At 46.4% G+C, this 13,838-nt stretch overlaps 1 protein-coding gene across 5 annotated transcripts in view; it reads left to right on the forward strand.

The window, feature by feature from the left end:
* The window catches only part of LOC115174482 (1-phosphatidylinositol 4,5-bisphosphate phosphodiesterase beta-1), a 213,001-nt gene that overhangs the window by 38,978 nt on the left and 160,185 nt on the right, over positions 1 to 13,838 (forward strand). For all 5 annotated transcript variants that reach the window (XR_003871785.1, XM_029733035.1, XM_029733036.1 and 2 more), the window contains exon 3: positions 11,265 to 11,333. Coding sequence is in view for 4 of the 5 variants with exons in the window: in XM_029733035.1 (XP_029588895.1) it covers positions 11,265 to 11,333 (69 nt within the window). In the remaining variant the exon portion in view is untranslated. The remainder of the gene's footprint in view (positions 1 to 11,264; positions 11,334 to 13,838) is intronic.

The raw sequence follows: 13,838 nt of genomic DNA on the forward strand, positions 1-13,838 counted from the left end.
GTTGACATCAGGCAGGATGGGCCAAATCCTGATTCTGCCATCAGCATGACGCAAGAGGAAGTGGGATTTGTTGGATCAGGCAATGTTTTTCCACTCCTCAATTGTCCAGGGTAGGTGACCGTGTGCCCTCCGGAGCAGTTTCTTCTTGTTTTTAGTGGAACCCGGTGTGGTCCTCTGTGACAAGGACCGACAAGTTGTGCCTTCCGAGATGTCGTTCTGCACACCACTGTTGTACTGGCCGTTATTTGTCTGTTTGTGGCCCGCCTGGTAGCTTGTAAAGATTTTTGCCATTCTCATTCTACCTCTCTCATCAACGAGCTGGTTTCGCCATCAGGACTGCCACTGACTGAATGTTTTTTTTTGTCGCACCATTCTCGGTAAACCTTAGTGCCCAGGAGGGCGGCCGTTTCTGAGAGACTGGATCTGGCGCGCCAGGCACTGACGATCATACTGGACCACGCTCAAAGTCGCTTACGTTACACGTTTTTGTCCATTCTAGTGTTCAATTGAACAGTAACTGAATGTCTCGATGCCTGTCTGCCTACTTTATATAGCCACGTGACACACCGTCTGTAGGAGAGATCAATTTTTCTTTGTGAACGGTGTGGTGTACCACTGAGTGTTTATGGTTGGTCGTTTCTGCATGTGTCAGTCATTTGTTTATGCCTATGGACCCTGATCAAAAGTATTACACTATAGGGAATAGGGTGCCATTTGGGACTCAAACATCCCGGTCGCAGCAAGTCAGTTCATCGCTTAGCCAGGTTAATTTTCCACCTCATGGCCTCAATCTCCCACATCAAGACTGAGAGAGAGAGAGAGAGACTATTTCTGTCTTTCTTTACTGAAACTTTCTCATTTCATTTAAAAAAACTCACCCCCCCTGTACTTTGACCCCTCTGCTTGACTGGCTGTCAGCTCCGGATCCATTGAAGAGGAGTCTGAAAAAAATAACTCCTCTTCCTCAGACTCACTTTCCTCCTCATCTCTATCTCCCATCCTGACCACCTGCCCTTCTTCTCTGGTCAGGGCCTCCCCCACAGCACCAGGCTAAGGTTCCATGGTGCCTTTGACCACACCCTTTTTCATTTTCCGCTTGACACCCTCCTCCTCCCCCCTAGTCTCTTACACTTCCCCACTATACTCTCCTCATCCACTTGCATAACCTGACTAGAGCCAGCATCATCTACACCACCCTCCATAGCATGACTAGGCCCAGCATCATCTACACCACCCTCCATAGCATGACTAGACCCAGCATCATCTACACCACCCTCCATAGCATGACTAGGCCCAGCATCATCTACACCACCCTCCATAGCATGACTAGGCCCAGCATCATCTACACCACCCTCCATAGCATGACTAGGCCCAGCATCATCTACACCACATCATCTACACCATAGCATAACTAGGCCCAGCCTCAGCTACCCCACCATCTCTAGCATGACTAGACCCAGCCTCCGCTACCCCACCATCTCTAGCCTGACTAGACCCAGCCTCAGCTACCCCACCATCTCTAGCCTGACTAGACCCAGCCTCAGCTACCCCACCATCTCTAGCCTGACTAGACCCAGCCTCAGCTACCCCACCATCTCTAGTCTGACTAGACCCAGCCTCAGCTACCCCACCATCTCTAGCCTGACTAGACCCAGCCTCAGCTACCCCACCATCTCTAGCCTGACTAGACCCAGCCTCCGCTACCCCACCATCTCTAGTCTGACTAGACCCAGCCTCAGCTACCCCACCATCTCTAGCCTGACTAGACCCAGCCTCAGCTACCCCACCATCTCTAGCCTGACTAGACCCAGCCTCCGCTACCCCACCATCTCTAGCCTGACTAGACCCAGCCTCAGCTACCCCACCATCTCTAGTCTGACTAGACCCAGCCTCCGCTATATCCGATATATCACCATCTCTAGCCTGACTATATCACCATCTCTAGCCTGACTAGACCCAGCCTCAGCTACCTACCATCTCTAGCCTGACTAGACCCAGCCTCCGCTATATCACCATCTCTAGCCTGACGAGACCCAGCCTCAGCTACCCCACCATCTCTAGTCTGACTAGACCCAGCCTCCGCTATATCACCATCTCTAGCCTGACTAGACCCAGCCTCAGCTACCCCACCATCTCTAGCCTGACTAGACCCAGCCTCAGCTACCCCACCATCTCTAGCCTGACTAGACCCAGTCTCAGCTACCCCACCATCTCTAGCCTGACTAGACCCAGCCTCCGCTACCCCACCATCTCTAGTCTGACTAGACCCAGCCTCAGCTACCCCACCATCTCTAGCCTGACTAGACCCAGCCTCAGCTACCCCACCATCTCTAGTCTGACTAGACCCAGCCTCAGCTACCCCACTATCTGTAGCCTGACTAGACCCAGCCTCAGCTACCCCACCATCTCTAGTCTGAATAGACCCAGCCTCAGCTACCCCACCATCTCTAGCCTGACTAGACCCAGCCTCCGCTACCCCACCCTCCATAGCATGACTAGACCCAGCCTCAGCTACCCCACCATCTCTAGCCTGACTAGACCTAGCCTCAGCTACCCCACCATCTCTAGCCTGACTAGACCCAGCCTCAGCTACCCCACCATCTCTAGCCTGACTAGACCCAGCCTCAGCTACCCCACCATCTCTAGCCTGACTAGACCCAGTCTCAGCTACCCCACCATCTCTAGCCTGACTAGACCCAGCCTCCGCTACCCCACCATCTCTAGTCTGACTAGACCCAGCCTCAGCTACCCCACCATCTCTAGCCTGACTAGACCCAGCCTCAGCTACCCCACCATCTCTAGTCTGACTAGACCCAGCCTCAGCTACCCCACCATCTCTAGCCTGACTAGACCCAGTCTCAGCTACCCCACCATCTCTAGCCTGACTAGACCCAGCCTCCGCTACCCCACCATCTCTAGTCTGACTAGACCCAGCCTCAGCTACCCCACCATCTCTAGCCTGACTAGACCCAGCCTCAGCTACCCCACCATCTCTAGTCTGACTAGACCCAGCCTCAGCTACCCCACTATCTGTAGCCTGACTAGACCCAGCCTCAGCTACCCCACCATCTCTAGTCTGAATAGACCCAGCCTCAGCTACCCCACCATCTCTAGCCTGACTAGACCCAGCCTCCGCTACCCCACCCTCCATAGCATGACTAGACCCAGCCTCAGCTACCCCACCATCTCTAGCCTGACTAGACCCAGCATCATCTACCCCACCATCTCTAGCCTGACTAGACCCAGCCTCAGCTACCCCACCATCTCTAGCCTGACTAGGCCCAGCCTCATCTACCCCACCATCCATAGCATGACTAGACCCAGCCTCAGCTACCCCACCATCTCTAGCCTGACTAGACCCAGCCTCAGCTACCCCACCATCTCTAGCCTGACTAGGCCCAGCCTCCGCTACCCCACCATCTCTAGCCTGACTAGACCCAGCCTCAGCTACCCCACAATCTCTAGCCTGACTAGACCCAGCCTCAGCTACCTACCATCTCTAGCCTGACTAGGCCCAGCCTCCGCTACCCCACCATCTCTAGCCTGACTAGACCTAGCCTCAGCTACCCCACCATCTCTAGCCTGACTAGACCCAGCCTCAGCTACCCCACCATCTCTAGCCTGACTAGACCCAGCCTCAGCTACCCCACCATCTCTAGCCTGACTAGAACCAGCCTCAGCTACCTACCATCTCTAGCCTGACTAGGCCCAGCCTCCGCTACCCCACCATCTCTAGCCTGACTAGACCCAGCCTCCGCTACCCCACCATCCCTGGCATGACTAGGCCCAGCCTCTGCTGTCTGCATCTCATTGCCAACCGCACGTTGGCTTCGATTTCCCCCACTGGGGCTTGTGCCCTCACCTTGTCTATGGCCTTTATGTGGGCACGCAAAGCTCTTATGCCCCAAATCCCCACACTCAAAACACCATAGACTATCTGTGCTGGCAAACCCTGCATAGAGCCCCTCCCCATGCCTCACTTTAAAATGCACATTTAGCTGTTGCTCATTGTTGTTCAGAAACATAAACACTTGCCTCCGGAACGAAATAACGTGCTTAACGGCATCTGCCTGAAAACCTGCCGACACGAAAACCACTAGCAAACTTACCAAAACCACTCAGCTCTTTCCTGATTTGATCATCCGTAATAAACAGAGGCACATTTGCAACTACCACTCTTGTCGAAGGAAACTTACTCTGTCCTCTTCCACCCTAACTTTGAAGAAACCTGTGGATGCCTCTAAAACAAATAGTGCATTAACCCTCCACCATAGAAAATGAAATTGAAAGAAAAGACCAAGAAAATAATCAAGAAAGTTAGTTAGGACAGAGCCCTCTAAACCAAACACTCCACCTCCAAAAAAACTCCCAGCATGCACTGCAAGAGAGAGAGAGAGAGAGAGAGAAAGTATGAGAAAGAAAGAGATGAGAGAGAGAGAAATAGTCATTGCACATTCTTTGAGAGTGAAAGAGTGACCCTGTGGATCACCAGCCTGCTGTAATGTTGACTGCTATGAGTGGAGGTCCAGACTTTACAAAGATTCCCAAATGGCACCCTATTCCCTACGAATGTGCACTACTTTTGACCAGGAACCATAGAGTGGAGGGCTCTGGTCAAAAGTAGTGCACTATGTAGGGAATAGTGTGCTATTTTGGGATGCAGACAGGGTTTCCTTCTGGTCAGAGCAGGGAGTTCACTTAACACAATCATAATACAGCTCGTTTCAAAGACACAATTTTAGCAAATTAGCGTGAAATAAGATGATAGAAAGGTAGGCTCCTTCATTCCCTCCCTCTCTCTCCCTTACGATTTGACTTGGCAGTGGCTTGGTGCAGAGTGGCCAAATTTGAGGCTACTTAGACTCGGTGACGGCTGCATTTCGTTCTTGTGACGTTGGTCGGTGAAAAGAAATGACTTGTGATACTTCTGTACCCTGCTTTCCACCAATCACAATTGTCATTTCTGGCCCCGAAGAAATATCTCCACGCTTATTTGTAGTGTGGAAGGATACATGATTAGATTTTATGTGATTTGATTTACTTTCAATTGGTGGTTGCTTTACCTTCCTTAAATGAGCTTATTGTAAATCACTTTGCACAAGAGCATCTTCTAAATCACAAAAATGTATATTTAATTGTGTGGGTAATCCCATAGACCGAGCAGTAGAACACTTGCCCATGTCAGCCTGCCTTCAATGCCTCAACAGTATGTACTGTGAATATTTCAGTGCCCCCATTTTGAGTAACATCCCGATGCTTTCAGTCTAGCTAAGACTGTGTGGTCTTCTCTCTGTTGCCTCCATGGAACATGGAACTCTAAAATGGAACATGGAACTGAAAGGACCTCGCCCGACTCTACTGTATCAATAATGGATGGTAAGTGCGGTCTAGACCTCCATTTGGAGCGGTGGTGCAGTGGTATTTAAGATGTGGTTAGTGAGAGCCCTGGTGGAGAGAGGCATATTTAAATCATAATGTGGTTCCTTTCTCATGTCCTCCTTTCATTAACAAGGCCTGAGAGGGGAGGGGAGAGAAAGGCAGAGAAATAGAGAGAGAGCAGAGATAGAGAGAGCGATATATGCTTCGTTGAGAGTAAGGCTTGCTCCATTGACCTCCAGTCATCCAGCTGAGCTAACATACACAAACATACTCACCATGTCATTAGCACAACACTGTCCAACAAGTACAGATGGCATGTGGAGAAGACAACAGGATGGTTTAATAATATAAGCCATTTAGCAGACGCTTTTATCCAAAGCGACTTACAGACTTGCACGCTAAGTATGGGTGGTCCCGGGAATCAAACCCGCTACCCTGGTGTTACAAGTGTCATGCTCTACCAGCTGAGCTACAAAGGACCACATCAAAAGTAGAAAGAGATTAGACAAAGCGAGAGAGAGAGAAATAGCACATTCTTTGCGAGAGTGAAAGAGAGACTGTGTGTGTGTGTGTGTGTGTGTGTGTGTGTGTGTGTGTGTGTGTGTGTGTGTGTGTGTGTGTGACCAGGAAGCCTACATTATTTAGTTGGTTTTAGAACAGCAACAGTTCATACAGAGTCAAGAGGTCAAGTGCAACAGTGGGTGGTGTTCATAACCGTGCAGGTGATGAGAAGACTGGATCCAGAGTTTGAGTGCTATAACATGTTACCTGCACGAACAACCCAATCAGAATGAGGAGCACCGGCATAACCCTGGCACAAACCATTAACACCTTTAAAGGACAAATTCCCTTTTTTTTTTACCCCCAAAAAATGACATGTTATAAAAGTGTCCAGACACTTTTTTGCGATTTCACTTGGTTTGGAGAAACTTACCCCACCAGCGAAATGCTTCCTGGTGCGCGTTCTGCAGTTGCAGGGGCACAGATAAAACTTGAACGAAGGCTCCAAATATGTCCTTTTAGAAATAGCAACGCTCTCAGTACGCAGGTCTTTAGATGTGGTTCACATTCAATCGTGTCATTTCAAGCTTGATCTGCAGCGTTCCGTGTGCGTGCGTGCGCTTGCTTTATGTCACCACAATGGGAATAAGAAAGCACGTGCGTGCTCGCACACGGAGAAGTATCGCTCAAGTCCAACAAAATGGAATATAACATTGCGGCTAAAGTAAAAAATGACACAATTTCAATTTCTGAACACTTCTATAACATTTAATTGACATAAATTGTGTTACAAATAGGTTAACTTGTCCTTTAAACAGGTAGCCTAGCATATTATGTAAAATATTTCGTATTTAAACGGCGATATCATGTTTGAAAGTCAATACTGTTGCCCAATATACACAACAATGACCAACAATTAACACGTTCATCAAAACAAAGACAACATTTGCATATTAACATTAGCGTTTCTAATAAACAATGAAAACACCCCGAAATGGGAGAAACCAAAATGACCAGAGCTGGGAAACCTGTGGATCAAGTTGTGAACTTGACTGGCGCGTGTACCCCTCATGGTGTATTCATTCTGCCGGTTCTGTTGCAAAACGTTTGTTCAGCGGAAGCAAGCGGAACGAAATGGGGAGGGACGTACCTGAATTTGTCCAGTAGAAACATTTTGCGACTGTTAGGCGGAATGAATACACTCCAGTTCTGAGTGTTGGTGAAAGACAGGTTGGTGTTACCGATCGAAGAGAAGACAAATAGTCCACATTTATTTCTAAACACTGTAGGCCAAAGTGATAGGCTACTATTACCAGACTGGCGTTTGCTCTTTTCACGATACAAAGCACAATGTTTACAATTGTGATAAATTCAAAATACAAAGCAAGCATTGTTTGTAACAAAAAAGAGTGTTTGTGTGAGAAGAAAAGGAGGGAAGTAGCCGTTGAGTCAATTGTTCACAGGTACATATTCACTGTGTGTGTGTGTGCAGATGAGTTTGTGTCTGTGTGAGTGTGTGAATCCTCTTTTTGGCAGGATTTCAGTCCACTTGGGGATATTTTTGTAGCCTACTTATGGCCGAATTGCACACGTGAGTGTGTTATTGTAAGACAGTGAGTGTTAGTGTTTCTAGGCTGGGTGACATGCATACAGTACATCCATATCCTCTCCAAATGAATCCCCCATGTGTTTCCTAACCACTACCCTACACACACACACACACACACACACACACCGTGACACCAACACGCACACTGTTCTGTTGTTATGTTTTGTACACTCAGTGTATATGGCTCTGGGCTAAACCATTATCTGTCACATCACGATGACGTCACCGTTGACGATGGCTGTTAATCATTGTCGGTAGACTATGCTATCGTAATATATTGCCCGACCCTAGTTTACTGGGACATGAAACAGCTATGTGTCCACTCGACACGATGAGCAGTGGTTAGGGTATGGTTGAGATAACAATGATTGGAGATAACAAATAAAGGAACACCTTCATAATATTGAGTTGCACACCCTTTTGCCCTCAGAACAGCCTCAATTGGATTCTGGGTTTGAGTCCAGGCTCTGTCACAGCTGGCCGCGACTGGGAGACCCATGGGGCGGCGCACAATTGGCCCAGCGTCGTCCGGGATAGGGGAGGGTTTGGCCGGCAGGGATGTCCTTGTCCTATCACGCTATAGCGACTCCTGTGGCGGGCCGGGTGCAGTGCACGCTGACATGGTCGCCAGGTGTACGGTGTTTCCTCCGACACATTGGTGCAGCTGGCTTCCGGGTTAAGTGGGCATTGCGTCAAGAAGCTGTGCAGCTTGGCTGGGCCGTGTTTCGGAGGACGCGTGGCTCTCGACCTTCGCCTCTCCCGAGTCTGATAGGGAGTTGCAGCGATGAGACAAGACTGTAACTACCAATTAGATACCAGCAAAATGGGGAGAAAAAGGAGTAAACATTTTTTTTTAAAAGAACAGCCTCAATTGGACTCCACAAGGTGTGTGTGTGAGCGAGGCGTCGAAAGCGTTCCACAGGGATGCTGGCCCATGTTGACTCCAATGCATCCCACAGTTATGTCAAGTTGGCTGGATGTCGTTTGTGTGGTGGACCATTCTTGACACACCCGGGAAACTGTTGAGGGTGAAAAACCCAGCAGCGTTTCAGTTCTACACACTCAAACTGGTGCGCCTGGCACCTACTGTGCTACCATACCCCGTTCAAAGGCACTTAAAAGTTTTGTCTTTCCATTCACCCTCTGAATGGCACACATACACAATCCATGTCTCAATTGTCTCAAAGCTTAAAAAATCTTCTTTAGCCTGTCTCCTCCCCTTCATCTACACTGACTGAAGTGGATTTAACAGGTGACATAAATAAGGTATCATAGCTTTCATCTGGATTCACCTGGTCAGTCTATGTCATGGAAAGTTTTGTACACTCAGGGTTTATAAAGAGTTAGGCCAGGGTCAGCTATATTAGCGCCCATATGGAGCTTTATTTTTGAAATGTTGTTGATGCCTGCCTCTGACAGTTCCCTAGGAATTGAACAGACGTTTTAATTGATTAGCATTCACCATACTGTGTGTCCAAGTCTTTACTGTGTTGTAGTGGTAGCAAATTGCATATCTGCTTTCAAGGACATCTTCATAGGTATTGAAAACTATCATAAATGAACAGCACAACGCGGAAGCGTTAATTATCACTTAGCAACGGCTATGGAGGAGGAAGTGACGCTGAATTTTCAAGCTCATTGGCCTAACTCATATATATATATATATATATATATATATATATATATATATATATATATATATATATATGGTTCTGGTTTAGCCTATTTCAACTTGACTGGCGTCGCGCAGAACAGAGTCTCGCAGCACACAGCAGGGCAGCACGCAAGTGACATCCCGAGAAATTTGCCGATTCCTATTTGCTATAGCCTATTTGAATAAATACGTTATATACAGAACGCAGGAGAGGAGTGTAGGCCAGACAGAGTGGAGAATTCCACCAAAACAGCGCAAAATGTCGAGTCAGAAAACATTGTTTCTCTCTCTCTCTGTCAGATGCATGGGCCTTAAGGGCTCCACACAGTCTGTCTGACGGAGCTTCGTTTGCAAAGCTCTCTATGTAGTTTGTGCGATGCAAATGAGGCTCCTTAGGTCCTTATGCGTAGACTGTGAAATCACTGTGGAGAGCCCTTTAGGCTCTAGCACGGTGGTGTAGTGGGGGCTATACCCACTTTTTGTTCAGTGGGCATTGCGTATACTCTGATCTGCATCCCCATTGACACGTACTCTATCAAAGTAGTGTAGTGGAGGTATCAATGATGTATTACAATAGAGAAATAATGCACAAAGTAGCCTACACAATCGTAAAGCACGTGAAATATTCACACGCGTGCCTTGAGTGTAATATCGCAGCAAGAGTGCGCAGCTCTCCACTGGTTGTCACATGGAGCAGCTCACAGAGTAACGACATCGGTAGCCAGTAGTGTCGTTTAGAAAGACCGTTCAACTCATGATATCTACCAATAAATGATAACAATGGGTATGCAAGCCAGGTATTGAAAAAGTTTGCTCCGAAGTCTTGGTTGGATCTTTGCGATGTGCAATTCAGTCGTAATGCACTGTTTGAATAAACATTTCTAAAGGCATTCCCTAAAAAACCTTTCAAATTAAATGTTGACTGCAAAGTAGGCCTGCCTGGCAGAGTGATTTTATGATGATTTGTATCAATTGAGAGGGCAAACTCTTGCCATTACATCATGTACACTGCAGGCCTACATTGTACAGTACAGAAACACCGCTAGCCAAATGTACTCTTGCTAGGTGCCCAATAATAATTAACTACACTCTCTCAAAAAAATGTGTTTAGATTTTTCCCAGACATCAGAAATGGTCTCCTTATGTGCTTTAATCATTCTTGTGGAATTAGAACATCTGACTTTTGCTGTTTTTCTATTTTAAAAAAAAGAATTGTTTTGAGAGTGAGACCTGAAAAAACTATAGGAAGAAGGGTGCCTTTCCTGTTTGGGAAATTTTGAGCAATAATCTGAGTATGCCCACTTCTCCAGCCACCACCACTGCTCTAGCCTAAACCTATAAAAAATGTTTTTACAACAGACGCTCCTTATCTATCTTGTGTCTAGCTGTTTTAAAAAATGATCATTTTTATAAAGTATTCAAAAATAAATGACACATGTGCCGGGGAAATCCCCTCCATGCGAGGTTGAAAACCAAATAGCCAATAACCTGTCCTCCTACTGGCCTATCATAAAATATTTAAGACAAGTTCAAGTTATGAACAGTGGCTTATTTCCCAAATATTCTAGCCTAAGAAGGTGTTGTCCTAAAGTCTAAGCATAGGCTATTCTCAATCAAAGCTTTATGAGAGATATAACACACAGTTTGATTTATTTACTATTTTATGAGGCAAATAAAGCTATTATTATCCCGTTCTGGACAGGGGAGACAGTTTCTGTGCACTCCATGAAGTATAACCTAACTCTCTACGGTAAGACTGTTCCTCAGCAGGCTGTTACTGCTTCATCAATGTTGCGCCACAAAGACACACACACAAACCTGTTCCATGCTGAAGCTCCTCCACCAGAAAGAAATATTAGAAAAGATTTGCCTGCACTTAGCCTCTGCCCAGGCTTTCAACAACATTATCTTTCATCATGATTCATCCAGTTGTAGTATTCAATTTCACGCTATAGCCCAATGTTGGGATATACTAATAATTTGTATTGAATTTTTGGGGTGGCTGATAAAGGGTGATACCATTGTATATCACAATGTTTCATCAGTACATCATCAACCATACAGTCAGTAAACCCACATGTGACTGAAACTCACTGTTCTATTTCTGTTGGTTTCTTAAAGGACACTGATCTCCTGGACATCGCCTATATCAAGGACGCCAGGAACGGAAAATGCACCAAAACGCCAAAGGTATGTCAAGTCAGACCAGTGATTTCCGCTCAGTGCTCGATTCAAATGGATTCAGATACAGCTGTGTATCTCATTGTCTTTCCACCAAAAGCTCCATTCCAAACTCTATAACAGGGCTTTATGAGAAACCCTGGAAGAGAGACAAGCTAATCGGATGATAGTGTAGTTTTATGGAGGCTATATCGGGACAGGGTTAGGAGGCGGAAGAGAAAGAGAGAGACATAGACACGGCTCTGTGTGCTGTAGGGATCAGACAGGGACATTTGAATAGATCTGCAGATGGATACAGAACTGGACATCACCACACAATGGTGTGTGTGTGTGTGTGTGTGTATATGTGTATGTGTATGTGTGTGTGGTGCTTATGTTAGGCATTATGTTGACTGTACTTACAGTACAGTATGGCTGGTGTCTCTAAGCTAGGGCTCTGACGCTCATGGTATTTTGGATAACGGTAATTGGCCAGCCAAATGACTGTAGTCCCCGTAATAACCTTTCGAATAGCAACATATATATATATTTTAAAGGGAATGAATAGAACGGGCGTTTAAGTTCAAGACAATGACGGCATAATAGGTGAACTGGCGGTCATACTAAGAGTCGATATTCACGTCATAACAAGGAATTCCCTTTGACCACGTCCACAAATTGGGAGAATATTAACATTCTTTCAAATTGACCCACGTTGTAAAAGAGCCAACTCCGTCGTCGATTTCTTTGTTATACAAAACTAACAAAACGTGCCCGAAAAGCTGCTGTGTTGTTCAATGTACATGTAACCAGGTCAAAAATCCCGATGCACCCACGTAGGGAAGTAGCACCTGCCAGTAGAGCCCTGTGGCTTCAGGCTATTCGGTGTGGTAGAGTGGGAAGTGTGGGGACCCGTTGTCCAAGTAGACTACACGTGGATATGTGTGTGGTAAACATCACATGGAAGGCATTTATACTGAACAAAAAAATAAACGCAACATGCAAAGGGTTGGTCCCATGTTTCATGAGCTGAAATGAAAGATCCCAGAAATGTTCCATACGCACAAAAAGCTTATTTCTCAAATGTTGTGCACAACTTTGTTTTCGTGAGCATTTCTCCTTTGCCAAGATAATCCATCCACCTGACAGGTGTGGCATATCAACAAACGGATTAAACAGCATGATCATTACACAGGTGCACCTTATGCTGGGGACAATACGCCCAGGACCTCCGCATCAGGCTGCTTCACCTGCAGGATCGTCTGAGACCAGCCACCTGGACAGCTGATGAAACTGTGGGTTTTCACAACCGAATCATTTTTGTTCAAACTGTCAGAAACGTCTCAGGGAAGCTCATATGCGTGCTCGTCGTCCTCACCAGGGCCTTGACCTGACTGCAGTTCGGCGTCGTTATCGACTTCAGTGGCCTTCGATGGCCACTGGCATGCTGGAGAAGTGTGCTCTTCACGGATGTACCGGGCAAATGACAGACATGGCGTTGTGTGGGCGAACGGTTTGCTGATGTCAACATTGTGAACAGAGTGCCACATGGGGGCAGTGGGGTTATGGTATGGGCAGGCATAAGCTACAGACAACAAACACAATTGCATATTACTGATGGCAATTTAAATGCACAGAGATACCGTGACGAGATCCTGAGGCCCACTGTCGTGCCATCCGCCGCCATCACCTCATGTTTCAGCATGATAATGCACAGCCCCATGTCGCAAGGATCTTTAGACAATTCCTGGAAGCTGAAAATGCCCCAGTTCTTCCATGGCTTGCATACTAACCAGCAGGGTTGGGCAGTAACGGATTACATGTAATCCATTACATGTAAGGGATTACAAAAAAAACCACTGTCTGTAATCCGTTACGTTACCAGCAAAAATATTGTAAACAGATTACAGATACTTTTGAAAAACTAGATGATTACTTTGAGGATGACTTTTAAATTCAGAAAGGATGTTTGCAAAAAAATATATTTGACACTTCTCTGTTTTCTCAATGACATTCAAATTCAGCATAAAAAAATGCTCAAGTTTAAGTTTGCTCCACCTGAGCGAGTCTGACTACAAGTCAGAGACCACAATGATGACACACCAAATGTGTTTGATGGATCACAGGAAAAGAGCAGGAATAGGCTTTTGTAGGCTACAGTCCAAGCTGTGTTTTCCAGTGGTGCGACTGCTGTCGGCATCCAAAGATGATCCAACTTGAATAAAGGCTTGGAGGTAAGGATGACAGCGGTGGTGTAGTCTATGGCGATACAGATATCACCTATTATTGATATCTACATAGCGCATTGATGTGAATCACGCTGCTGCTCTCTCATTTAGCTATTTGTGCCTTATAGAGTGGGGTTGTTGTGGATGGCTGTTCACAAATCTAAATGTGTATTTGAACTCAATAATGGTTGAATTCAAGAAGTTTAAGCTGCCTATCAATCATTGTTTTTGAAACCAGTGGACAGCCAGTGAAAAATGCGCTCTTGCAACAGATGCATAGTGCAGATCCCACCCTATGGAATAAAAG

This window comes from Salmo trutta, chromosome 35 (genome assembly GCF_901001165.1).
Source record: "Salmo trutta chromosome 35, fSalTru1.1, whole genome shotgun sequence".
NCBI classification, from domain to species: domain Eukaryota; kingdom Metazoa; phylum Chordata; class Actinopteri; order Salmoniformes; family Salmonidae; genus Salmo; species Salmo trutta.